Genomic DNA, 26,668 nt, shown 5'->3' on the forward strand with positions numbered 1-26,668 from the left:
TGTGTATTTATGTATGCTTCCCAGCCTAGCTGTCTCCTAGCTGCTAAGCCAGAATGAGAGTTGGTATTGGAATGTTGGTGTGACTGTGATGTATGGAATGCTTGGGTGCCTGTGTGGATGTGTAGTGACAGTTGGAGAAATGTTTATGGTGTTATAGCAAGTCGTTATAGTTGCAACATGGGTTTAGCTTTGTTGTAAGCATAGGTACTCTTACGCAAGGGAGGTTTCAGTCTGGCAAAACTCGGGTGAGTGGTCGCTCACCGGCAATGTGTTACAGATTACAAATTTACATGCTTATGGGCAAAGAAATGTTGTTTTCTTAAGAGTGTAGTGTGGACAAATGTTCATCTTTGCTTATTGTTATGTGATATCACAGTTTAGGATCCCTTACGCAAAGGGTGACTCTAGTCTTTTATGCTGCACCTCTACGCATGGGTGGTTCTTGTTTTGATGGGTGGTTCCCCACTTCTCGGTGTTGTTCTTACTCTACATACATTTTGTGTCGTGTTTAATGTGTGTAAGTCGTCATGAGCTGCACGTTTAGTCTGCACGTTTGGTCTGTTTTATTTGTAAGTCGCATTGCGCTGCACGTCTTATCGGTTTGTGTGTAAGTCGCCCTGCGCCTCACATGTTGTAGCCTAGGGTGTAAATTGCCCTGCCCCTCACATGTTGTTGTCTTGTGTGTAAGTCTCCATGCGCCTCACATGTTGTAGTCTTGTGTGTAAGTCACCCTGCGTTTCACGTGTTGTTGTCTTGTGTGTAAGTCACCCTGTGCCTCACGTGTTGCCGTCTTGTGTGTAAGTCGCCCTGTGCCTCACTTGTTGTTGTCGTGTGTGTAAGTCGCCCTGCACCTCATGTGTTGTTGTTGGGTGTGTAAGCCGCCTCGCACTTCACTTCTTGTACACTTTGTGTTTAAGTCACCTTGTGCTACACCTGTACATTAGTTTCACACCCTTACACAGGGTTGGTCTTTTGGGTATTGTCCCTTACACATTTGGTTTCACCCGTTAGTTTTGGTCTTGGGTGTTTGTCTAAGGGTGGGTCTACCCTTCTTCTTACGTTTTACGGAAATGTTTTGTTGGGGAGGATAGGTTTATTATTGCTTGCCTATATGTTTACCTTTCCTTTCGGATTAATTTGTGGAGAAGTGTGGCTCACTGGTTAGAGAAGGCATACCCTGAAGCAGAGGTCAGACCCGGGACCAATTCCGGACACGGCAGGGTCTGAGCCCAAGTGTCCACGGACTCGATAACTCTCACTTCGGTGCCTACTCGAATCATGGGTTCACACTCTGCAACTCTCGGCAATAGCTTGCTTAATCTCCACTACGGCCCCCCCGCGGCGGGATGCCTGGCTTTCACCTTGGGGATGCCCAGTACGGGTTATCTCACAGGGAAAAAAGCCAGGACGGGTTCCCAATGCAAGCGCCGAGATGCCCAAGGGTAAGTCGAGCGCTATATAAGAACACACATACATACATACATACATTTGTGTTCAGACTCTTAGGTGTATTTTAGTTTGCTTCCCTGAGTCTTGAACTTTTTCTCCGCTTATGTAAATGCTTGTTTATAGTTCCTCCCATGTTTTATCACACTTTTATTTTTCATTTAAAAGGAGGGAGATAAAGTTATATCCTGATTGTATCTATGTATGCTTCTCCTAGCTGCTCAGCCAGAGTGAGAGTTGGTATTGGAATGTTGGTGTGACTGTGATGCGTGGAATGCTTGGGTGCCTGTGTGGATGTGTGGTGACAGTTGGAGATGGGCTGAGCAGCAGGCGGGCTGCTCCTGGTGGGGTTGGCATAATAGGTTCACTTGGCTTATAGACTGATGTATATATTTACTTACTTGCAACTTAAAGTCAATAAGGAAATACTGAATAAACAACTTGGCCACCTGTGGTAAGATACAACACACCTTATCATTAGACCACGGATGTACACCAGTCAAAGTTTTCTATATAAGAGCCCCATTCAGCTTCACATAGTTTTGAATTAATACTAGCCACATTCCAGGAGATGATGGAAAAATTGGCTAACCTCACTGTCTGGTTTATCCCAGGGCTTGTAATTAGCCTGGCTGTGTATTCCTTGTTCCTCCTCATCAGACCGTTCTGGTGACTCAAGATCCAGGTGCCATGCTTCCATCACTGTCACAGGGGCAGCATATAAACTGGTTACATAAGGACCTAGTATAATGTTTGTAACTGATTCTACATTGAAGGACAGATTACCTGTCAGTGGGCTCAGTCAATCAATTGCATCAGTGCTTGACCAAACCCTTCCAACATTTGGTAGAGTACTAAAAGGATAGTTGCTTGGTCCTGCTTTAATGGATGCTTTAGGGCCTAAAGAAGGGTTTAACCTAAGCCCAATAGCAGGAGAAAAGTTGGATACTTCTAAATTGATTAGCCCGAAAACCATTGCCTTATCATTAAGCGTCACAGAAATGTAGTCATACTGAGTCAAGCCCAGTGGATAGCATTTAGTATGTATGATGTTGGACCTTATTATGGCTAGGCATTTGCGCCTAGTTCTGATCCAGTGTATAACCTTGTTAACTAGTGATTCTGAATCTTCGAACATGATTGGGACAAGTTTAGGAACAAGGGTCATGTACACTATCTTACTGATCCCACCAGGTGCCACTGCATTGGGAAAGCACCACTTAGAATAATAGGATATCTAGTGGATGGTTTCCCAGTAAAGCCAAACCACCTCGATCTCGTCAGTTGACATTTGGGCAGCTGGCGCAATAGCTCGCCTGATGTGGGTGGGGGAGGGGCATGATAAAGTGCTTTTAATCAAGTTGGAAAGGTTGTTCTCATAGTTATGAGTAATACGGGGGTCGGACACTGGTAAAGGAGGACCCAAGTTACCCCCCTCCGAGAAATCTAGGCTAATTGAATGAGCAACAGTTGGGGTCACTTTATGTACCTGTGAGGAGGGAACAGACATTGCGACATTGCCTGTGTCAAAATCATCAATACAGTGTTTGGGATTCCCCCTTTAGATCATTTCCCACCCCACATCTACAATTGGAATAATACATCAATTGTAACTTTGCCACGTTACGATTCTAGAAGTAAGCTTCCCGACTAAAAGTTTGAGTTTGCATAAGTCATGACGCAGGGAGTTTAGTCCATCGCCCTCTGCAGAGAGTGTGATCACAGGAATCAGTGGATTGCACAGAGGCCAGCGTAACTGTCTGCTCGATATCTGCCAAAGATGGAGGGAAACATAGGCAGGATTCCTCTAGAGATTCATACTTATTATGGCAGGGGATAGTAGGGAATATAACACTTTTAGGAGAAAGGGTGGAGTATCCAGTCAGTGGTGACACAACAGGAATCGTGTTCTCAATAGTACCATTTAATCCAGTAGCAAGTACAGATGAATGTACCACCCTCAGTTGAGTTTTCACTGCCTTCCCTTGCCCTTTTGTGTTTGAACATTGCTGTCACTGCCTTATGGTCAGGCTTAGCTGCCTGTGTGGGTTTTTGATATTTTTCAAATGGTCTCAACCTCTTCTATAACTGAATCTATGTCGTCCAATGTACAGTTAGACCCACAGGTCTTTCATATTTTCTTAGAACTGGAGGGATCTTTGGTAGATTCCAGTGGATTGTGTTTTCCCATATTGAGTTAACAAAGCAGTAGTCATTTGTAGCTCATATAAATGCTACCAAGTTATAATTCTGGTCAGAGAACAATAGTTGCCCACTAAAATAGCAATTTCAAAATCAGCAGAAGATGCACAAATTGGATACGTGGTGTATAATGAAGTAATCTAAAGTCTGAGGGCAGTTGAAAAAGAGTGGGCCTTGCTCTGCCTCTTCCTGCCACTGATGGGCACAGGACGGGCCAAGGATTCGGTCGGGCATGGCTCGCACGCGCGTCCCGTGCAGTGGCAACACCGATAACGCTGTGTAGCACCAGAGGGGGTAATAGTCCTGGCGAAGTAATTCCTGGGACTAGGAGTCCCCGTATGCTGCACAACAGTGGGAACACCGATGGCGCTATGTAGCGTGAGAGGGGACACCTCCCCTGGCTTCATCTGCGAGGGTGCCTCCTGGCGAAGTAATTCCTGGGACTAGGAGTCCCTGCATGCTGCACAACAAACTTGCACAGGGGGAACACTGATGGCGTTATGCAGTGCGAGAGGTGGTTCCTCCCTCTGGCCTCAGCTGCAAGGTCCCCTCCTGGTGTGGTAATTCCTTGAACTAGGAATCCCCGTATGCTGCACAGCGGCAGCCCGCCATGCACAATTTTCTTATTGCAAATGTTGTAGTGATATTATCAAAGATGTCATAGGAGATGTCATGACTGGTGTAATAGGTGGGGAACTTAGCAGTGCATGGGGAGAGTGTGAGTTATAGTTTATTGACTATAACTACTGAATTTCTATGGTTTTATGCCTGTAAAATCTGAACCTAACTATAACATCCCTGTAACCTTAGTTTTTTGTGTGAATTTCTAAGGTTTTCTAAATTCTATTTCCTAAATATAGCATCCCTGTGACCTTAGGTTTTATCAGTGAATTTCTAAGGCTTCTTAATGCTATTTCCAAACTATGTTTTCTTTAAATGTAAACTACTAATTAATTACCATATGTTAATCCAACCTTCTGTACACACGGCCAACCCCCCATGCAACCAAACCCACGTTGCTCACGGCCTTTGGCTATGCACAGTAGGGGGGAATCCACAAAGCATGGCCTGCAGCCAGGCCCTGTGGCCAACCCCCATAGGCAGCCAACTCTCGGGCCCCTGGGTGTGTAAGTGGCTGCATGGGTCTGTGAGTGGGTATGTCATTAGCTTTGAGTGTGTATGTGTGTGTGTGAGTGTCTGAGTGCCTGTGATGGTCTGTGAGTGGATGTATGAGTGATGCTCTGGGTATGTAAGTGGATGTGTGAGAGGCTGTATTAGTATGTAAATGGGTGTGTGAGTGGTTTTCTTGGTCTCTTAGTGGGTTGTGAGTGGCTGTATTGTTGTGGGTGTGTGAGTGCCTGTGTGGGTCTGTGGGGGGTCTATAAGTAGTTCTCTGGGTCTCTGAGTGGATCTATCAGTGAATGTATGGGTCCGTGAGAGGGTGTGTGAGTGTCTGTATGGGTGTGTGAGTGGTTTTCTGGGTCTCTGACTGGGTGTGTGAGTGGCAATATGGGTGAGCGAGTGGGTGTGAGGGGTTGGATAGGGTTGTAAGTGGATGTGTGAGTGTGTGGTGGGTGGGTGTATGAGTGGTTGTGTAAGTGGCTATATGGGTCTCTGAGTGGTATGTGAATCATTGCATGGGTGTGTTAGTGGCTGTGTGAGTGGTTTTTCTGTATGGTTGTGTGAGTAGGTGGGTGGATCTATGAGTAGATGTGTAAGTGGCTGTATTGGTGCGTTTGTGGCTATGTGAGTGGGTGTGTAATTCCTGTGTGGGTCTGTGAGTGGGTGTGTGAGTGGGTCTCTGGATCTCTGAGTGGATGTGCGAGTGACTGTATGAGTGTTGTGTGGGTGCGTGAATGTGTGTGTGTGAGTGAGTTTTTTTTAATTTGGGTATGAATCCGCGGATCTGCTGCGGAATCAAATAGGTGGCCACGCTGAGTGTTGCAGTGGATCCATGGATCCGCGCCCACCAAACATAAAGCATTTTTGGATGATTTCTTTCCCATGAGAGGTCCCTCACAGACCCCTACACCAGTCACATGGGGTAAGGATCCCTCTATCCTCATGCCTTTATCCTATTTAGACTTTATTTCTCACCCCCAGGAACCTTGTCCCAACTTTTCTCTCAGGTTGCGGCCAGCCTATCATGGCATTGCTGTAGGCACATGGATTCGTGGATCCATCGCAGTGGCCCCTCCCTGGATTCACTTTTCTAGATATACATAAATCTGTTTTCTTTATTAACTCCAATACTACTGAACAGCAACACCCCCTCCTCATGAAAAATAGGCCGGTCCCCAGGGTATGAGGTCCCCATGGCCGAAATCGGCCTGGAGTAGGCAATGCAGCTCCCTCCCCCATTCACTTAAGGCCAGTCTCCAGGGGATGGGGTCCTCAAGGCCGAAATCAGCCTGGAGAGAGGGGGCCACTCATGCACTCACTCACAGACTGAATCATGGAGGCACTAGCAAACACACTCAGACACTCACCTACTCACAGACCCACTCAGACACTCATATATCCATTCACAGACCCACTTAGAGACTTGTGCACCCACTCATAGATCCACTCAGAGACTCACACACCCACTCACAGTCCCACCCAGACACTCGCACACACACCCACTCACAGATCCACTCAGAGACTCAATCCCCACTCACAGACTCACTCAGACATTCCTGCACCCACTCAGAGACTAGCGCACCCACTCACAGACCCACTCAGATGCTCATGCACTCACTCACAGACTGACCTACACACTCATTGAGGCACTAGCAAACCCACTCAGACACTCACCTACTCACAGACCCACTGAGACACTTGTACACCCACTCACAGACCCACTCAGAGACTCACAGACCCACTCAGAGACTCACGCACCCACTCACAGTCCCACCCAGAAACTCACACACCCAATCACAGATCCACTCAGAGACTCACTCAGACATTCATGCACCCACTCAGAGATTAGCGCACCCACTCAGACACTCATGCACTCTCAAAGACTCCACTCACACACTCACGGAGGCACTAGCAATCGCACTCAGACACTCACACCTTCTTACAGACCGACTAAGACACTCACTCAGACACTAATGCATCCACCCACAGACCCACTCAGACACTCACACACCTACTCGCACACCCAGTGAGACATTTATGCAGCCAGACCCATACAAACAGTCACAGACCCACTCACTCACCCACTGAGTTACTCACACACTCCCTCACACACCCACTGAGACACTCATGCACTCATATACTCACTCTCAAAGGTTACAGGTTACAGTTAGAAAATAAAAGTTTTAAAAACTTTACAAATTCACTGAAAAAATAAGTGTTACAGGGATGTTATAGTTAGTGAATATATATATATAGGTCTAACGTACCTAAAATATAATTACCCTGTGTTTAGAGGTATGCCTGGTAAAGTCATATTCATGGTAAAGGCATGTGTGGTGAAGGCTTTGTGCTGTAAATGCATGCGTGGTAAAAGCATGTGTTTTAACATCATACAACCATTCATGCCTACAGACTTCTCCACACTTTTTTAATTGTGAAGCAGGTAATCCATGGAACCGGTTACTACTGATACAGGTCCCATCATAATCTCTTATTTGAACTCCACATACACCTGAGTAGTTATAAATATCCCAATGTTTTATCATGATGATGTTCTCATTGTATTCTTTTCTTCCTATAGGAGGTTCTACAAAGACATGCCACATAATGCACTGGATAAGAAATCCAACTTTGACCTTTTAGAGTAAGTCCCTTCTCATATTTTATGGATCATGTCTCAGTAGCAGCAGCCTACAACAGTTCCTGTCAAGGAACAAGTATTTGCAATTCTTTTTATGTTGTGCCAGTTCGCTATATAGGATTACATTAACTGAGAATAAACATTGATGTCATTGTGGCCATTGAATTATCAAGTTTCTTTTAGACGCAGAGCTGAATAATTACATGCATGGCTTTCTATACTATACTTCGGAACCACAAAATATATCTAGGAAAAAACGTCAATTCCTAACAGCCTAACAGTTCGAATAAAATAGGGTCAGTAAGAACTGGGAACACAGTTATAAATTGCAAACCGCAGACACGCACATTGTTAATAGCTGGAGAGGTGTGTAGGAAATATTGCTTATTTTGTCTGATAATTTCCCACTTCTTGTGCATGACAGAGATTTGCTATGAGACATTGAGTATTGTCCAATTATATAGCCTTATAGCCTGCTGCCGAGGGCTAACCCAGTTGATAAAGGTCTTGAACCTGAGTTATGGCCTATAATGAGACAGAGGGCCTTTGACAACTAGTATTTTTTTTCTTTAGTATTTTTATTCAGACAGTATAGCAATACAATATATGCTAACCTCGAGAATATAAGTAAAATCCTTGAAGTAAAAGCTGGACTGTATAAAATGTAATTAGAGGAAAACATTGTAAGAAAAGAGTTAAGGAGAAAATAAAGTAAGAAGAGAGGGAGAGAGAGAAGAAGCGAAGAGGCTACAATCTTAATATTATATAATAGAAAGAACTTACTAAAAAAAACTTGTGGATTAATTTATTATACAATACAAAGAGCGATAAATTCAATGAGTTAAGCCTAACAGTGGCTTAAGCTTATTTATTGGAACAGAAAGATAATTAAAATGTATTACTTGCTTGTAAAGTTAAATAATGAGTCAAAGGTACCCACAATGTTTTACCTTTATCTGCTAACAATGTAGAATGGAAGTTGTAGCCATCCAATCGATGGTTATGACATACCAAATTCCACCACTGTTGAAGGGTAACATGTCTGAGGATTTCCAATTAGACGTAATTACCTGCAAGCCAACTGCAAGCAACAGATCAGCTAGTTTACAAAGCATTTTATTTTGTGGTCATGAATTACTAATTCCCCCAAGAAACAAACCAACAATGGAGAATAAATTTGAACCTGAGTGCGGTCCCCTATTCTTGTCCATGCCTGTACCCAAAATTGAGACAGCTTAGGACATGAAAAAAACACGTGAAGATAGGTTCCAGGGTTATTACAATGCCAACAGATGTCCTGCTTAAGTAATTTGAGCTTAAATAAATGTGCTGATGTATGATATTGCCTTTTATAAAAATAATATAGTATTTGAGTGAGATTGGGTTGGCGAGTGGTAGGATGGATTTTTTCCCATATTTTCTGCCAGAATGATACAGGCCAACTGGAAAGCAAATCAGATTCCCATATTAGCTCCAACTTGGATTTGGGTCAGTCAGAAAGAGTTATCAATCTTCTTTTGCCAGACAGGCTTCTCATGGAACCCCAATAAGATTAAATGCCTAGGGCTATTATTTCGCAGCAATCTCAGAGACACACTTAACTCTAACATGGAAGCCCTCTTTGAAAAGATTTAAAAAATCAGCGCAGGCCTGGTCACCTTTATTACTCTCATGGTGGGGTCGCCTTGACACAATTAAAATGATGCTACTTCCTATCATAAATGTTTTTTTCTCATCATTCCAGCAATAAAAATTCCTAATTAATATTTGCTAGCTATTGATATGGTTTCATCTCGATTCTTGTGGCATGGGAAACCATTTTGTATCTCCCTACAGCGCCTAAAATTCCCTAAATACTTCAGAGGGTTTAACTTCCCTGATTTCTCTTATTATCACAAAGCATTTGGTTTTAAACATGGTCAAGACTGTTTCTTGTTCCGTTTGCCGCTCAATCTAAACTTTGGCTTTAGTCGGAGCGCGCTCTTATATTTATGTTCTCTCATACAAAGAGACTGCATATGTCCCACCCTCCCAAACATTCCTGTTCTCTTTTTAAGCCATATTTGGCAGCTCACCTCTCTTCATTTGAGCAGTTTGTTTAGAGTCCTATTTGGTATAATAAAAGGATCAAAGTAAATAACTAATCTCTTTTATGGCAAAACTGGTTAAATTAGGGCCTTTTCATTTTTTTGCATTTACTTCTCAACAACAATGTTATTAGTCACTTTGATACTCTCTCCACCTTTTTCAGTCTTTCTCGGAAACACCTCAAGCAGTATCAGCTATTGGAAACACTGTTGGCTCCAATTCTGGCCTCTTTCCCTACTCTTTCCTCCCAGGTACAAAGTACAAAACCTTCTCGCACTAATATCACCTCCCTCTCCAAAGATTCATTAATTTAACAAATAGTGTAAATGAGGCAGAAAGGCTATAAGGCTATTAGAACACTCCGCTAGCCAATGGTAGAACTTTCTCAATTAGGAAAAAAACAGAAAGACAATCATTGGAATGTTGGAGCAGAAGGCTCATCCCAGCCATTATAAGCCCGGAGCTACTCTATTGTCTTCAATGGAGGTTTCAACATTCAAATGATTTAATATAGCGCTTAGAGCCTAACTTAGTTGGCTCTACCAGCCATTAAAGCCCCGCTCCAGTGTTGAAGGGACTTGGCGTTTAAAGGCCGGTAGAGCCCGCTAGGAGGGTTCTAAGGCTATTAGAACATTCCGCCCCTAGTGTGCAGTATGACCTAATTAGTACAAACAAAGAACTAGCGGAGCCTGAGGGTTTTAAATCCCCTCGGGCTCCGAGAGGCCTTTGTGCACAGCAGCAGCTGTGAAAGGAAAACCACTTTGGAATGTTGCCATCTGGGCTTCTATTAGCCAGTAGAAGCCTGGGGCACTCCATTGTCTAAAATTGAGTGCTCAACATTCCAGTGTTCTAACGTAGATTGACTTCTAAATCGGGTAACCTTGCTCAGCAAAAAACTGCCACATCCTTGGCAACCAAAAGAAGGCCACTCCATTTTGTGAGAAACGGGAAATGAGTTCCTTTAACTCATTGCTACGTTTTTCTCAACCATGGCACAGTCAGGAGACCCACATCTGACGGACCATCGACTAGTTCTGCACAGGGGGAAAGGCAGGCAGCACCTTGTTATGCAGCTGAAAACGTTTGTGTGGGAATTCTTTATCCCCCCTAAAGAGTGGAAGATAATAAATGCTTACAGTGTTATGTGCAAAGTCTGAGACATGAATCTCATCCAATGGGCAAGAGGTCACTACTCCTTTGGGGGCGTAAACAATCCAAAGACACCGAAATCTGAAGCTTGGGCACTAGCGTGGAGGTAGAGGAGGGCGCAGTATTTCCTACAGTGCCTGAAGAAGTGGCACAGAAGTAAAAAGAATCACGTGCAGAATGCTCTGGGTGTTTCGAATCGTAATTGCATCAGATCATAGTCGAGGATGGTTCTAATCCTCAAAGACGGCTTAGTCCTGTGAAAAGACATACTTCCTTGTGCATTTCGCTATTCAGTGATGTAGTTATTTGTTCATACATTTTTAGATGTGTATACATTGTTTTATAAAGCTAATGCCACTTTCTCTGCAGGGATAATGGGTGACATTGTTGTATGTAAGTACTTGTATTGAGAAATTACATTTTATCAGCTAATATAATTGAAATGATAACAACATGTATCAGGTTTCCTGTGTGGGATTTCTAGTTTGCAAAGGGCTGACTCAAGTTGCAGTCACATCAATAGATGATACAGCATTAGTTCTTACCTTTATTATTTCTGGCTTGCAGAAAGGATGTAGGCCTGGACCTTTTCTTTCCAAAGCAGATGCAAGAAAGCTTAAAGGTAAGTCATAAGTATGACACTATAGTGAAGCACGTTGCTCTCAGCGCATGCCCTGTTACCATGGTAATATAATATCAAGGTGAGTAATACCATTTATACAGCACAGTGAATAGCGCCGAAACACCCCAGGGTATTTGTGTGCTATATAAATTGCATAAATAAATAAATAAATAACTGACTTCATTAAGTGTGCTGTACGATATCGGGGAGGGGGTTGACTTTTGAAATCCCCCTTCACTAAGTGTGCTACACACGATTCGAGGAACGGGGGGTGGGTGGCAGAGGGGTTGTTGTGTGATTTTGAAAATCCACTTCATTATGTGTGCTATGCAAGATAGGGGGCGTTTTGTTGATTTTGAAAATTCAACCGAGATTTTACTGAAAATGATACAGTAACTTGCTACACAATTTAGTCTTGCAGGATACTGGTGATGCAGGCTCAAAATATTACCTCCTCCCAATCAATCAGGGGGTTTAAAGCGCGCTACTCACCCATGAGGGTCTCAAGGCGCTGGGGGTGCAGCCCTGTGTCAGCCGAAGAGCCAGGTCTTGAGGCTCTTCCTGAAGGTGAGCAGAGTAGGGGAGCGTCTGACCTTGACTGGGAGCTCGCTCCAGGCTTTGGCTGCGATGTAGAAGGCTCTTTCACCCGCTCTGGTTCTGCGGATGCGCAGGGTTTCTGCTAGAAAATGTATCCGAGCATCATCAGATCTGAAGTGGCCCACACTCAGAAACAGCCATGCTTTTATGAGCTTCTTATGCTTGGTTTGGGCTTTTATGGGGTAAACTTTCAATGATATTTGTGGGCATCAATGTTATCTTGTGCCCACCAAATCAGGACTACTTTCATGGTTCACAGGACCAGGCTTTGCATATTTACTGTGGAGAATTCACAGACGACTTAACAAATGTCTACTTCCATGAGGAACATTTCTGCATGAGTAGATTAACCACCGCTTGGGAATATAGTCGTTGGGGTGTATTTTCGGGCAGGCCACCATGCAAAATGTTTGGAACACTCACAAACTAAAAGCATTTTAAGTTTTACAATCGTATTGCTGGTCCTTTTGCTTTGTTCCACCTCTCGTAAATTCATTTTTGTAAAAGGTAGGAATACGTTTGTTTCTAGAGTGGGGAAAAGTATGGAACACCCCATGAAATGAAGGTGTAATGGAACGGATTTCTCCAAATGGAAATAATGCACATCTGCAGTACTTACTCCTCCAGAATGTCAGCATGTGGACACTTCATAATATTACAGGACAGTGAGAATGCACTTTGATAATACATGGGAGACTGCATAAAAGCCCATCTCCAATTTACGTATTACAGGTGATTTGTGACGTCTCTAATCACCTGTAATAAAGTAATGACATAGCTGCTCAACTGTAATAAGTTATTACAGTTGGGTTGTGTGTCACAATGCCTGCTGCCAGAGCCAACAGCCACTGATAAAGGCAGGTCACAGAGCATATTTACTGCTGTAGTTTAAACAAGGAAAATGGAAACTGTTTTTTTCTTTTGTTTTCTGAAAAGAAAATGTGATCAGCAGAAAGGAGATACCTGGGGCTTTGAGTACCATTGAGTTAGGTAACAATAAACATATGTTCTTTAGAGTCAAGATACCCTTGGGTGAATGTGCACTTTACAAATGCACATTAAGTTATGTTATCAGAAGAAAGGAGATACCTGAGGCAATAGGTTTATTTGTTTACATACTATAGGCCCTTAAAGGAATCTCTGCATGTTTCCACATATTCTGAGGAACAGCATTTTTCATCTGCCTTAAATTAAGCTAATTTTAACATATTTTTGCAAAAGTTGCTAACTGCAATTTTGATGTGTTTAATTTTGCACTACTGATTCTGCTTGGCTTTTTCTTGTCTGTAGTGTACATGAAAGTGTAAAGACACCAAGGATCTAAGTGGACGAAAGGGTGATGATGTGATCATTTGTTGTAAGGAATAATGTACCCCTTGCTGCACAAAACAATTATTTCCATAACCTTCGGCCTTCTTCCCTTATATGGTCATGGACCTCCTCTGTGACTTGCAGTTTCCTCATAATGTATGGCAGGGGAAACTTATATATATAACATATATGAATTAACTTGTATTCATTACTGTGCACATTTCTTTTAAATCCACTGAAAGTCACACAGTTCCCACTTGTGGATTTGTCCACAATGGAGAATTCTTCACATCTAAAGTAGTAGAACCTCACAAGACCCTCCCAGGAATACATATGGACACATGCGCCTGGTGCAGCTTTCCATGCACATAACTGGAAATGTTTGTGAAATCCAGACCGCCGTACATTTAAACATAGGTGCACATCTGCAAGTGCAGTTTTACAACTACAATTGTGAATGTGTCTCCTTGGTTTCAAAAGACTGGATATGATTGCAAGTTAGTGCTGCTTTGTTTTCTTTCTACTGAAATTATTGTGTATGTTGAAGTGAAGAGCAACAAAAGTACTTCATCGCTACTATATGGATGTATATGCATTGTTATATGTTGCTTTTCAGCCCAAGCAGTTTCGCAAAATGATCCAGCAAACGTTCCAACAGTACGCCTCAATGCGCGAGGACGACTGCATCATGAAGTTCCTAAACACGCTTTCCAGTTTTACGTCTATTGACCAGGAAACCTACCGCTGTGAATTAACGGTATGTCCGCGCAAATTTACCAGTCATGGAGTTTGTAGCGGTAATAATAGGAGATTGTTGCTTGCTTTGACCATATAATACATATCGTTGTTGTAAATACCGTAGTTATTGTAGTTTTTGTGGTTATTGTTGTAAGAGTTATTGTTGATGATAATCCTGGAATTGTCCGCCTTGGATATCTGTTTTTTTTTCTTTTTCTTCTGTTGAATTATTGGAAGGGACCTTTTTATTGTTTTAACTTGGAAATATGTTTTGGAAGTTGATTGTAGTTTGTGGTTTTGACATGGTGATTAGATTTCAAATTTGCTAAGGATAAAGATTACACTTATTAGATATGCAATACATTGCATTATTACTAATCATACTTTTCTAAATCTTTATGTGTATATATTTGCTTGTGATAGATATATAAGGGACACATGTTTTGTGATATTCTCATCACAGTATTTGTGATATGTATTTATTGACCTAATCGTGTAGTTTTGTGATGTATCCATCACATACAATCCCCATATCAAGGGTTGGGAGAACAATTCCTTGTGCTGTTTACAGCACACACATAACATGTAAAACACATGCATGCATGTAAATCACACTTATTGTTGGTGCAAATAAGTCATGAACTTTTCGGGGTGTAGGTCACTCTTGGAACTGAATACAATTGTCAATCTACCCTTATGAGTTTGGTGGCACTGTCCTGCTGGAATTCCAAGGTAGTGTATTGTTGATGCCCTCTACGTCCTGATGGATTTCTGACTGTGATCATGTCAGATTCACTAGGATCCCAAAGAGGCTGTGTGCAAAATTGCAGTCAGCACAGAATGCAGGTGCCCTTTTGATCCAGGGAGCGAGACTCCTCTTCCTGATGAGAGCATTAGGGTCACAGGTCATTCAAGGTTTTAGGTCTCTCATAAAGGAGTCAGTGATGCAGAACCTTATTACTTTATGGATGGAGTATTAGGGAAATTTAGATTTCTCCATAATCAATAGAAAAGACCATATGTACTAGGACTATCCCCTCTCCTTCCAGTCAGGTCCCTCTTTCCAATACCTTCTGTCCCATCCCCCAGCCCTTTGTCTCACTCTTATGCTAGGATAAAGCACTTTACAGATAATTGGCGTAACTACCTGTGACATCTGTTTCTGTGTCTTTCTTTTCCAGCAAGGATGGAGTGTTACAGTAGATCTGGTTATTGGTCCCAAAGGCATCCGCCAGCTTACTAACAAGGAGGCGAAGGTAAGTGAAGGGGGTGAGTGGAGCTTATGATATGAAAAGGGACTGGGCTGTAAGGGAAATACAAACATATCTAGGGAGGGGACAGAAAACCGAAAGCATACCAGCCACGCCTGCTCAGTTGTAAACACTTACAAATAAATGGAAGGCCTAGAACAGCACGAGGACTGCTAATGGCCAGTGTAGTAAAATTAGCAGATAGAAATATCAGATATTATCAAAATGTAATCATTGGATTACCTTTTTGTTTCACTTTAGTACCATGAAGGTTTGTGACATCAAGGCCATAATCAATGAAAATGTAGTGTTATTTCTTTAGGGAGACCCCAGGTGGCAATTATCAAAGTGCTGCACAGTGTGCTTGTGGTATACTGTTCATGAGGCTGTATGTTTGGGGTGTAGTTGGTTCCTATGCTGAGGGTGAAGTGTTCTCTTAAGAGGTGTGAAGAACCAGGCTGAATTAGGCCTGGTGGCGCAGGGTACACCTGAAATCTTCTGAGTTCGCCTTAAATGTACAGAGACACGGAACACTCTGTTGGCATAGGAACTTCAATTTATTAGCTGCAGCTAGGTACAGTTGTCCTAGAAGTACAACAGTGGTAGGTTCTCAGGAGACTGCCACTTCAATCCGTGGCTCACAGTCTTTTATAGCGCTTGAATCCCCTAAGGCAACAACCCCCTCAATGTGCAATAAAAACAAACAAATCATCCACTAGCAAACATTCTTTGTACAAGATACAGGATAATAGGTAATAGAAATTCCTTCCCTAGGGTCGTGTTCTCTACCTGACCCTATAGGTCAGGTGGCATGAGCATTCCTAAGTTAAATTAATTTACAACAGGACGTGTTTGCGTGTTGCAGGTGGTGATTCGTAAAACAATTGGAGAGGCAGAGAAGGATCACCAAGGGTCAGTAGATGGTTATCACGGGAATTAGTTGCTTCGAGCCAGGTCTCAGAATGTACTTTGCTCAGAGAGACAGGAAAAGGTCATTTAACATGTTACAGTACAGAGTATGAAAGAAACGCTACGAAGGTTGTCGGTGCCTGAGTGAGGGCAACATCACAATGGTGTCAATACGCAAGATGGAGCCGTAATCAAATTTCCTCAGACCCTCCTTTTGCCATTACTCAGGCAAAAACACAGAGGCTGTTGTTAATCAGAATCGACTTCAATAGCCATGAACTCTACAAGCTGTTGTTGCAGCATTATCTTCGTGTTCTCTGCTTTCTGGGATACAGAATTTGGAACACACAGGGTGGCGCAGAGCCCGCATATAGCGGGACCACATTGTAGGCAAAGGCAACATGAGAAGAGAATAGCCAAAGTCGCTCCGACAAAGGTAAGAATCTTCCATCCCCATGTAGACAGTAGTCCCCCAAACCATCCCATCAGAGACCAATTCCCTTCTTCCTGGTGAACGGACTCAGCGATCTTATGTAGTTTAGAGATGGCTTGGTATACTGTAGGGGCGTTGTCTGGAATATAAATGCAACAGCTAGATCCGATCAATTTGCATACGCCCCCACGGTCAGCAAGAATAATATCTAATACCATCCTGTTCTGAAGCGTGACAAGGCGGTCAGCAACGAGTTCTGCAGTGAGATTACTCAAAGCTCCAGCTGTTTCATTGACAGTGGCTTCTACAACTCGAATTAGTTGTCTTATATCTCTACTGTTGGCTACTGGAACCCAGAATGGAAGAAGTCCTTTCAAGACATCCCCGACTTCTTGTCCTGACGTATCCTGGTCTGACGCCACCCTTCTTTTCTGTAAATGATGCTTGGCATCTGCTATATATGTAGGGGGCAGCAACCAAGCGATATAACAAGTGCCTCTCCAATTACCAGGTAGAGAAGTGTAAGCCTTATTTCCACACACGCAGTATGTATTACGTGAGGGAACCATGCGAGGCCAATCTGTCCCATTCAAGGTCACAATATGTTGCCATTTGCTTGTACCTTTACATTCTAACCCTCCTTTCCTAATACAGAATGGTGCTTGTCCAGGAACCACTAGAAAAGTTTGTCCTTTTTGAGAGGTTTTATTAGAGGGCAGGAAATACAGATCCGTAGATCTGGTTTGGCGATCAGCATATTCTGACTTCTCACTATTCGTCCCATATATCCTTTTTCTATCCCGCCAACATAAATGGTATAGATGTACTCCCAAGCTCCTTACATCTCGGGTATCACCATCTCCAGAAAATACCCAACTGGCACTCAATTCCCACCATGCACTACACGAACCATTAAATGAAAAAGGAAGGGTAATGTATGGTATTCCAGTATTCACTGAACTTGGCAGAAGACCACAAACCCAACAGTTTGTCGCATTAGTAGCCAATTGATGTTGGTGTAGCATAGAAACAAATGTGTTGTTACGGAATTCACTCCTTCTCGATTCAACATGAGGGGGTAGAGCGACATGTGTATGCATTTCAACGGTAACTTTGGGAATAGGCTGCGTAAAAATTACATGTAGTCCCTATCCTATGCAAGACAATATAATACACATTAAAATCAATATTATTAAAGCCACTACAAAACGATTATGCAATAATTTACAATGCTTCGTGCTCATTGCTTGTATTTTGTCCATTCCCTTTTGAACAGTCATTTCCATTTGTAAATGTTGCCCATGACGGGAGGTTGCTTCACTCAGCTGTGATTGTCTGTAGTTCTTTTTATTTTCCTACAAGTCCCACAGGCCTAGAGCCACACCTTGGGTCACAATTCTGAGACTACGATCACGGCCCTGCAACATGTGGAAATCGGGATAAAGACAAAGTCAATGAGGCGCTATTGAGGTATTTTGTTCAGTCTGGGCCTCAAATTGTACCTCTGGGAACCAGGTACAGTTTGTTCTTGGAAAAGGAGATGTGGTTTAGTAGTGTCCAATTTCAATGCCGGTGGTATAGCTGTTTGGAGGACCTCGTCGTCGTCTTTCTCTGATCTGGCAAAGTCTAGGTGTGCATCGCTAAACAGTCCAAATCTTGGTATTCTTTTGCTTTCAGAATCGCTAATTGGGTTACGAACCCACTGATCATAAGGCAAAGGTAGGGGCACTTTCTTGCAATGTACCCCATGTACCCAGTTCTTTTTGCCGACCACCTTCACTGCAGTACGCGTCGTTAGAAGTACTTGACGAGGTTCTCTCCAGCGAGGTTCCAAGTTTTTCGACCTCTCGAAGCTTTTAATGCAGACCCAATCTCCGGGCCGTATGGTATGACCAGGATCCGTTGAAGCCTGAGGCAAAGTATCTTGTACCTGTTGGTGAAGGACACGTAACTTAGTGGTGATATCATGCAAATAGTCAATTAACAATGGATGCTCTATCTCGGAGTATTTCTTTGGCCTTGGGACTCCCCAAACATTTGCAGGGCGTCCAAACACAACCTCATAAGGACTAAGCCCCATACGGGAATGGGTGGTTGTTCTGGTGGATAAGAGAACCAAGGGCAAGGCATCAGGCCAAGCAAGACCCGTGCTGTCTTGTATTTTCGCGAGTTTAAGCTTAAGAGTGCCATTATAGCATTCCACCAAACCTGCTGACTGAGGATGGTTTGCTGCGTGGAACTTTTGTTTAATGCCAAGGCCTGTACATACTTTCTGCATGATCTGACCCACAAATTCACTTCCGTTGTCACTCCAAATAATTCTGGGTAACCCAAATCTCGGCAGAAACTCCTTCAAAAGGACTTTTGCCGTGGATAGAGCAGTATTATCTTTCAGGGGATAGACCTCTATCCATCGGGAGAAGGCACATACCACAACAAGAACATACTTCAGATTGTTACATCGTTCCATGTGAATGTAATCTATTTGCAAAACCTCAAAAGGGTTGGGGGAGCAAAGTGGCCTGCCGGCGTTGGTGTTCCCTTCCCCGGGTTATGCATCAAGCATATAATACAATGCTTAACCAGATTGTCTGCACATTTAGAGATCCCCACAATCTGTCATACCGGAGCCAGAAGTTTGCATATACTTTTAGCGCTAATGTGGGCTGGACGATGTGCCATGGTAACTAATGGGAGTACATAAGCATCTGGTAACAACCAGCGTTGATGTTCCGACAAGTCTGTCCAGCACCCTGTCACATCCAACCTTCCTATACTCTCTTTCCACGTACTCAATTCTTTCTCTGTGGCTTCTGCCTGGATCATCTTCACACTGTCCACAGTATTCTCACACATCCCTCCTTGTGCAACCCATCTAGCAGAGCCCGCAACATACATGCGGCTTGTAGTGTCTCTAGCTGCCTCTTTCGCTATCTGGTCTGCTAAAGCATTTCCTTGACCTACATCATCAGTGATCTTCTTATGTGCACTACACTTCACAATTGCTATCCGAGTGGGCAAGGTAAGTGATTCAAGAAGGTCATTTACCAATTGGCCATGCTGTATCTTAGTGCCATGGGATGTGAGAAACCCTCTTTCCTTCCACAGGCTGCCAAAACTATGGGCCACTCCAAACGCATACTGACTATCAGTATACACATTCACCCTTTTTCCTTCAGCCAACACACAAGCTCTAGTCAGTGCTATCAATTCAGCTGCCTAGGCTGAATTATGTATAATACGCGCTGTTTCCACAACAGTGTACAAGGTAGTGACTGCATAGGCTGAGGTCGTTTCACCATTGGGAAGCTTAAAACAAGAACCGTCCACCCATAGGATCCCATCCGGGTCCGGGAGTGGAGTATCCTTTAAATCAACTCTGCCTCTTGTCTCTTCCTCCGTGTGGAGGAAGCAATCATGCTGCTCCTGAGTACCATTTTCTACTGGAATTGGCAGCAATGTTGCCGGGTTCAGGGCATTACATCGCTTAATGTGTATGTGGCTAGCCAAGAGTGTCAATTCGTACCCCGAAAAGCGGGCTCTCGTGAGGTGTTGAGTCTTTGTTCTATTTAGGAGGGTGTCTACTGCATGCGGCACCATGACAATGAGGGTATTATCTAATGCCAATCCAGCGGACTGGCAAATGGAAACTGCTGCTGCTGCTGTAGCCCTCAAACAGCTAGGTAATGCCTTGGCCACTGGATCTAACGTGGCCAAAAAATAGGCACAGGGACGTTGCTTGTCCCCAAATCGTTGTGTTAAAACTGATAATGCGCAACCTTCTTTCTCATGAACATAGAGTGTGAAAGGCTTACTGTAATCAGGAGTTCCTAACACAGGAGCAGAGCACAAGGCAGTACGTAAATCAGTGAAACTTTTCTGACATTCCGCAGTCCATGGGAGAGGGTGCAGTGTATCCTTAAGAGTAAGTGCCAATAGCCCAGGAGTGTCATCTTTTTTAGAAATTGTCTCCATTTTGGGACTTAAACAGATGGTTCAAGGTCCATCTCACCGTGGAGGGTATACGCTTGACACAGTTTGCACCAATTTAAAGTCCTTACAGATTAGTAATTCATTACCACAGGTTTGGTCGGACCACAGTTTTATTCCCTTTGCCCTCTCAATTCCCCACAAAGTTAGCACAGGCATAAGTGACAGTGACCTTACTAATGTTTTCAAGCGGAAATGGCTCTTATTAGCCTCCAACCCCCTTTTGTTAGCTACGGCTCAAGACACCGCACCTGCACTCATTGGGGAACCAGAAGAGGACTCAGTTAGAATGTTTAACTGGATTACATCTATAGGGAACAAATTGGAACCCCCTAGAAGAGGTACTAGAATTTCTAAAAGGAAAATCCACAATGACCCTTGGTTCTCCAGGGATCTAGAGGATCTTCACCTACACAGTAAGCAGCTTGAGCGTAAGTGGAGGAGGGGATATGAAACATCCAACCTGCATACTTTCAAAGCTTTCAGGAAGAAATATAAGCTGGCTATTAAAATTGCAAAAAGGGAATACTTTTGCAATCAAATTATTATAGCCAAGAATAACCAAAAAGAAATATTCAAAATTGTAAAATCTCTTACAGATCCTAAGGTCCTGCATACCACCATTCCTTCGTCCGTGGCACTCTGTAATGAAATTGCATGCTACTATGATAACAAGGTTAAAAACATTCAAAGGAACTTTAGGACTTTTAGATCGGAAGATTTTACTGATGAAAGATCATCAGATCCTGGTTCAAACCTTCCTGTTCTGCAATCATTTCAAGCTGCCACATTAGCCCAAACTAAAGAGGCCATCTTAGCTTGTAAATCTGGTTCACCATTGGACGTATGTCTTCCAACTTTTTTACATCATATCATTGATGTGGTTAATCCAGTTATTAATGGTATAGTGAATTCCTCTCTCGCTTTGGGTATTGTCCCCAAGGACTGGAAATTTGCCATTGTAAAACCGCTAAAAAAGAAACAGAATGTAGAGTCCTCAGTCTTATCCAACTACAGGCCTATATCTCTCCTACCTATTTTGGGTAAGATCACTGAGAAAATAGTATATCAACAACTTGTCAGCTTCACTGAGTCTGCATCTATCCTTCATTCTCGACAGTCGGGGTTTCGTCCAAAGCATTCGACAGAATCAGCTTTACTGGAGATATCTGACACCCTAAAATTCATCATGGACAGTGGCAGGAAGGCAGTCTTGATTCTTTTGGATTTGTCTGCCGCGTTTGATACCATTTCCCATAACATCTTGGTAGCCAGATTAAGATCATGTGGCATCACAAATCTGGCATTGGCCTGGATCACATCATTCCTGTCTAACAGGAAACAGGTCGTCTCCTTGGGTTCTTGTGTGTCATCTGAACGCACTGTCTCTACGGGTGTCCCACAAGGGGCATCTATCAGTCCCCTGTTGTTTAATATATACATGGCCCCGCTGATCTCATTAATCTCGTCATTTAGAATTGAGACTACATCTTACGCTGACGATACCCAACTCATTCTGTCTCTGGAAGATAGATCAACAACAGTGGAAGAGAATTTCAAAGCTTGTCTCTCAGCGATCATTAAATGGATGAATAACAACCATCTCTGCTGTAACACCGATAAAACAGAGATTCTTCCCATTGGTAAAAAAAATACGTTTCAACCCAAAGACTGGTGGCCAGATGATATTGCAGCCCCCCCCTCAACGGTTGAGGTTGCTAAAAATCTGGGGGTACTGTTTGACTCCTCCCTTTCATTTAAGCCCCATGTTTTAAAATTAACGGGGATCTGTTTCAGTCATATCCGTACACTGAAAAAGTTCTTCTATCTCATTCCATCAGCAGCAAAGAAAACGGTGACAGTAGCTCTCATACTGTCTCGGCTGGACTACTGCAATAGCCTTCTCGTTGGGACGAATAAATCCTCCCTGAGACGGCTTCAGGTAGTCCAGCATGCAGCTGCCAGATTGGTCTTGGGACTCCCTCGTAGATCATCTGCTTCGGCCGCACTAAAGACCCTGCACTGGCTTTTGATTCCTAAAAGAATCCTCTTCAAACTACTTCTGATGACTTTTAGAGCGGTACGGGAGTCGGCCCTGCTTATCTCTCCATCAGATTTAAATCATACACTACAACCAGGACATTACGATCAAGCTCTGCAAATCTTTTGGCAATAGGTATGTTTAAATTGTCATCAAAAGGAGGGAAATCAGCCACGATACTGGGAGCAAAAGCATGGAATAATCTGCCAAAGAACTTGAGGGCAATACAACGTGAAGATCTGTTCAGACGAGCCCTTAAGACTTGGATCTTTGGCCTTACAGATGCCTGCTCTCTGGCCCTGATCTAGTCTGGACAGTTACAGTTAGTCTGGTTATCTGCAGCGCCAGGAAACTCCGTCAGGAGTGACAGTTTGCGCTATACAAACCTTCCTTTTCATTTCATTTCAACAAGGGTTTCGCCAGAAGGGAAAAATTGGGGATCCATTGTCTACAATAAAAGGTAATACCTAAAAAGGCACGCACTTCTTTTTGCGTACATGGAATAGGCATTTGGGCAATTGCTTGGATACGTTCTGGGGTCAATCGCCGTCCCTCCTTTGACAAGAGATGACCTCTTGGCAGCAATATTGCAATTTTGATGGTGAAACCTTGTGGTGGTGGTCAAATAAGTGGCGTAACAGTGAAATGGTAGCCTTTTTACAAGTGTCCTCAGAATCTGCTGCAACCAACAGGCCATCCACATATTGAATGAGAGTCGCCCCTAGTGGTAAAGACATAGTATCGAGCTGTGATTTTAATGCTTGACTATAAATGGAGGGGCTCTCGCAATAACCTTGAGGAGCCCGCTTGAACCGAAAGCTTCGGCCTGCTTGGAGAAGCCAAAAATATCCCTACTTTCCTCATTAATGGGAATGCTGAAGAAAGCATTTTTGAGGTCAATGACAGAAAACCAGGAAGCTGAGGCGGGTATCATTGTCAACAGGGCATTAATATCCGGGACAACAGGGAATTGAAGTACTACAATCTTGTTTACCTCTCTGAGATCAATCACAAAACGATAGACAGGTGGCTGAGAGGGGTCGGTTCGTTTAAAAACAGGCAGAACAGGGCTGTTGCATACATATCCCCATGTCTCTTCAACCACACCATTTTGTACCAAATCATGAACTATAGTCAAAAGAGCTTTTTCGCCGTTACTGGAAATTTTATACTGTGGAATGCGAGGAAATTTAATATTAGGCTTGAGGGTTACAATGTAGGGCGGGATCCGCAGGAGGCCCACATCATTGGGGCCGGTGGCCCAGAGGGTGGCGGGAAGAGATTGTAATTCAGGGGGGAGCTGGTCTTTAGACAAGTACATCGGTGAGGTCAATTTCTTACCTAAGGTAAGACGTATACCAGATGGGGAACAGTGTAATGTCGCATACAATCTCTTCAATAAATCCAAGCCCAACAAATTTTCACCACAACCGGTTGTTAAAAGGAGCGGGGCCTCCAATTTGTAAGGACCTATTGAAATGGGCAAAGGGCGTGAAACTGGGTTTTGAACTGGGGCGCCAGAAAAACCTACAGAAACATTCGTACAGCCAGACAAAGGTGCCCCAGGGAGTTTAGAGTGAATCATAGAGCTCTTCGTCGCACCAGTGTCTAATAGGAATGGCTCTGTAACACCTAGTGCTACCACATCAACATAAGGCCCGCTTTGGTCCACTGGAACTGATACTACTCCCTTACTTTGTCCATGGCTGTCCTAGCTAGATTGGGAATTCTGGCTCTCATCCTCAGTATAATAATCATCATTGTAATAGTTGGTAGACTGAACATTTTGCTGATCAAAATAATTCGTGGAGTTTCCAGGGGGCATGGAACGTTGGTTATTAGGCGGCATACCCCATCCTCTACCTCTGGGTGCTGACTGATAACCACCCCGGGCTCGTGACCCGGGAATGCCGCTCGTACGCTGCAACAAAACCGGGCAATTATACTTTAAATGGCCTTCTTCTTTACAGTAGGCTCATTGATTCTGGCCCAGTGGGGGTCGGGGAACAAAAGGCCCAGGCCTCTGCAACTGTCTCTGAAATTGTGGAGGCGGCTGATATTCAAGTTGGGCAGGGCGAGGAGGATAAGCTTGTTGCAAAATAACTTTTGTTTTCAGCTCTTTAGTCTTTTTATCAAGTTTCTCTCTTTCCTCTTTATCTCTATTTTCATAATACTGAGCAGTAGCCAATATCTGGGCCGAAGAGGAGACCGCCCACGCACTTTCGGAATTCTTCAATTTATTAGATATTTCCGGAACCAAATTTGACACAAATTTGTCTACAAACAGTCGTTGGCCACCTTCCGTGCTCATATCCTGACCACTATGATCGATAAACGTCTCCTCAAAACGAGTGAAGAAATCAGAGACGTTTTCATCCGCTTTCTGCTTACAAGCTGCTAACTTATCCCAATTAACTCGCAGAGGGGGCATCATAGTTTTCAGTAAGGCAATGATCCTAGCTGGGAGTTCTGTAATTAAAGCCTCAGGTTTGGCACCACCCACTTGGAGTCTGTCCGCGGCAAGTATGGCAGCCCAATCACCCCCCAATTCCCCGGGATGGTCCTCCTTTCAAATCCTAGCCCATAATGGTTGTGGGACCACATTACCCATTAGCATGTCTATATCGGCCAAATTCATAATACATGCATCGACAGTTTAGGACAACTCTTTGTAGTACCCAGCAGGATTTTTACGGGGGTCCGGTAAGGACTGTTTAAGGGCCAATACCTCAGATCGTTTCCAAGGAACGTGTACCCACACACGTTGAAAGTGAGCAGGTATAAGAGGATTACCACCCTGAGCTGCAACCTCCTCTCTCCACACTGGGGGAACCTCTCTCAAAGGATAGTGTTTTAATTTTCGTCTAACAGAGGAATCGCGTTTTGGCAAAGACCGGCAAGCAAACATCATTCTAAATGTGACAAGCGTCCTTACCGCATCCTCAAGCTCTGCGCCCACAATCAGCCCTTTATCAAACTCGGCCTGAACATCTAGCAGGCCCTGAGGGGCTGGTCCCAATCCCATATCCTCCCACTCTTGACCTAAAATGTTACACATAGTATCAAAAACATATCTCTGCGTTGGTGCCTCCCACTGTTGAAAGGTGACCATAATGTCTTGCACACTATACTGGGGGCCATTCGTGATCCACCTTCGGGCAAGGAGATCTAGCACTTCCCGTTCATCTGGACCTGGGAGCTGACTACGAGTTTGTCTACGAGGAGGAACAGGGGTCATTTGAAGTGTCCCAAAGAGAGGGGACAAAAGGCCAGAAACGGTATCAACCATTCGCCTCCGAGCGGAGGGAGAATTCGTCATTAGGACAGGAGACAGAACATTAGGCGGGCAGAAGAGGAAGTAATAGGTACAAAGGGAGACAAAGGTAGGGGAGAGCTCGGTAATACCGGAAGAGGCTGTGATGGGGGTGCAGGAACCGATTGAGGAGCGATGGGTGGAACAACAGGTGGAATAGGTGGGGCAGGTGCTAATAATAAAGGTGCATTCGCTCCCGGGGCAGGCGGTAGTGCAAAAGGTACATTAGCCCCCTGCGCATAGGGCAGAGGTAATCTCAACAGATGGGACATTAAAGGATCCTTCTCAGGGTCCACATTTTTCTCTGTAGGGGAAGTTGGCAACACTGGATAACATTTATCTACCGCCATACGATGTTGCCTATCTGAAACCTCAATCGCATGATCGGTCTCATTATTTTTAAACTGTTGGGCAGCTTGTAAAATAGACATATCCCTCCTATCTCTTTTAGCTTGTTTTATTTCTTTCTGTTTGGCCTCCTTACGCCATACGCGAAAAGAGTCAAACATAACCGGCCGGGCTCCAAATTATCTAAGATATTGAGCTCAAAACTGCCATTCTGCGGTCACCGTAAAACACCATCTTTCCTAGTATAGCGAACCCACGCCTCATTAAAGGCTATGGGGCCAATACCATGTTTAGAATATACTTCATAAGTGGGAGTCCCGGCCGTAGGAATTGGACAAGAGTCCTCCAGTCGGGAATCCCTATTGCAACAACAACAAAACCATCTTCCAAACTTACTGAAACCAGGCATCGCTATCACACTAGTTTCTTTACAAACTTCAAGGGGTTAATTAGTCACTTTATAGTACA

At 43.7% G+C, this 26,668-nt stretch overlaps 1 protein-coding gene across 5 annotated transcripts in view; it reads left to right on the plus strand.

Moving 5' to 3' along the window:
• PTK2B (protein tyrosine kinase 2 beta) overlaps nucleotides 1–26,668 on the plus strand; it is a 509,984-nt gene that overhangs the window by 348,539 nt on the left and 134,777 nt on the right. For all 5 annotated transcript variants that reach the window (XM_085613103.1, XM_085613101.1, XM_085613104.1 and 2 more), the window contains exons 8-11: nucleotides 7,352–7,414; nucleotides 11,216–11,270; nucleotides 13,795–13,935; nucleotides 15,098–15,172. In XM_085613103.1, coding sequence (XP_085469229.1) covers nucleotides 7,352–7,414; nucleotides 11,216–11,270; nucleotides 13,795–13,935; nucleotides 15,098–15,172 — 334 coding nt within the window. The remainder of the gene's footprint in view (nucleotides 1–7,351; nucleotides 7,415–11,215; nucleotides 11,271–13,794; nucleotides 13,936–15,097; nucleotides 15,173–26,668) is intronic.

Source organism: Triturus cristatus, chromosome 6 (genome assembly GCF_964204655.1).
Source record: "Triturus cristatus chromosome 6, aTriCri1.1, whole genome shotgun sequence".
NCBI classification, from domain to species: Eukaryota; Metazoa; Chordata; class Amphibia; order Caudata; family Salamandridae; genus Triturus; species Triturus cristatus.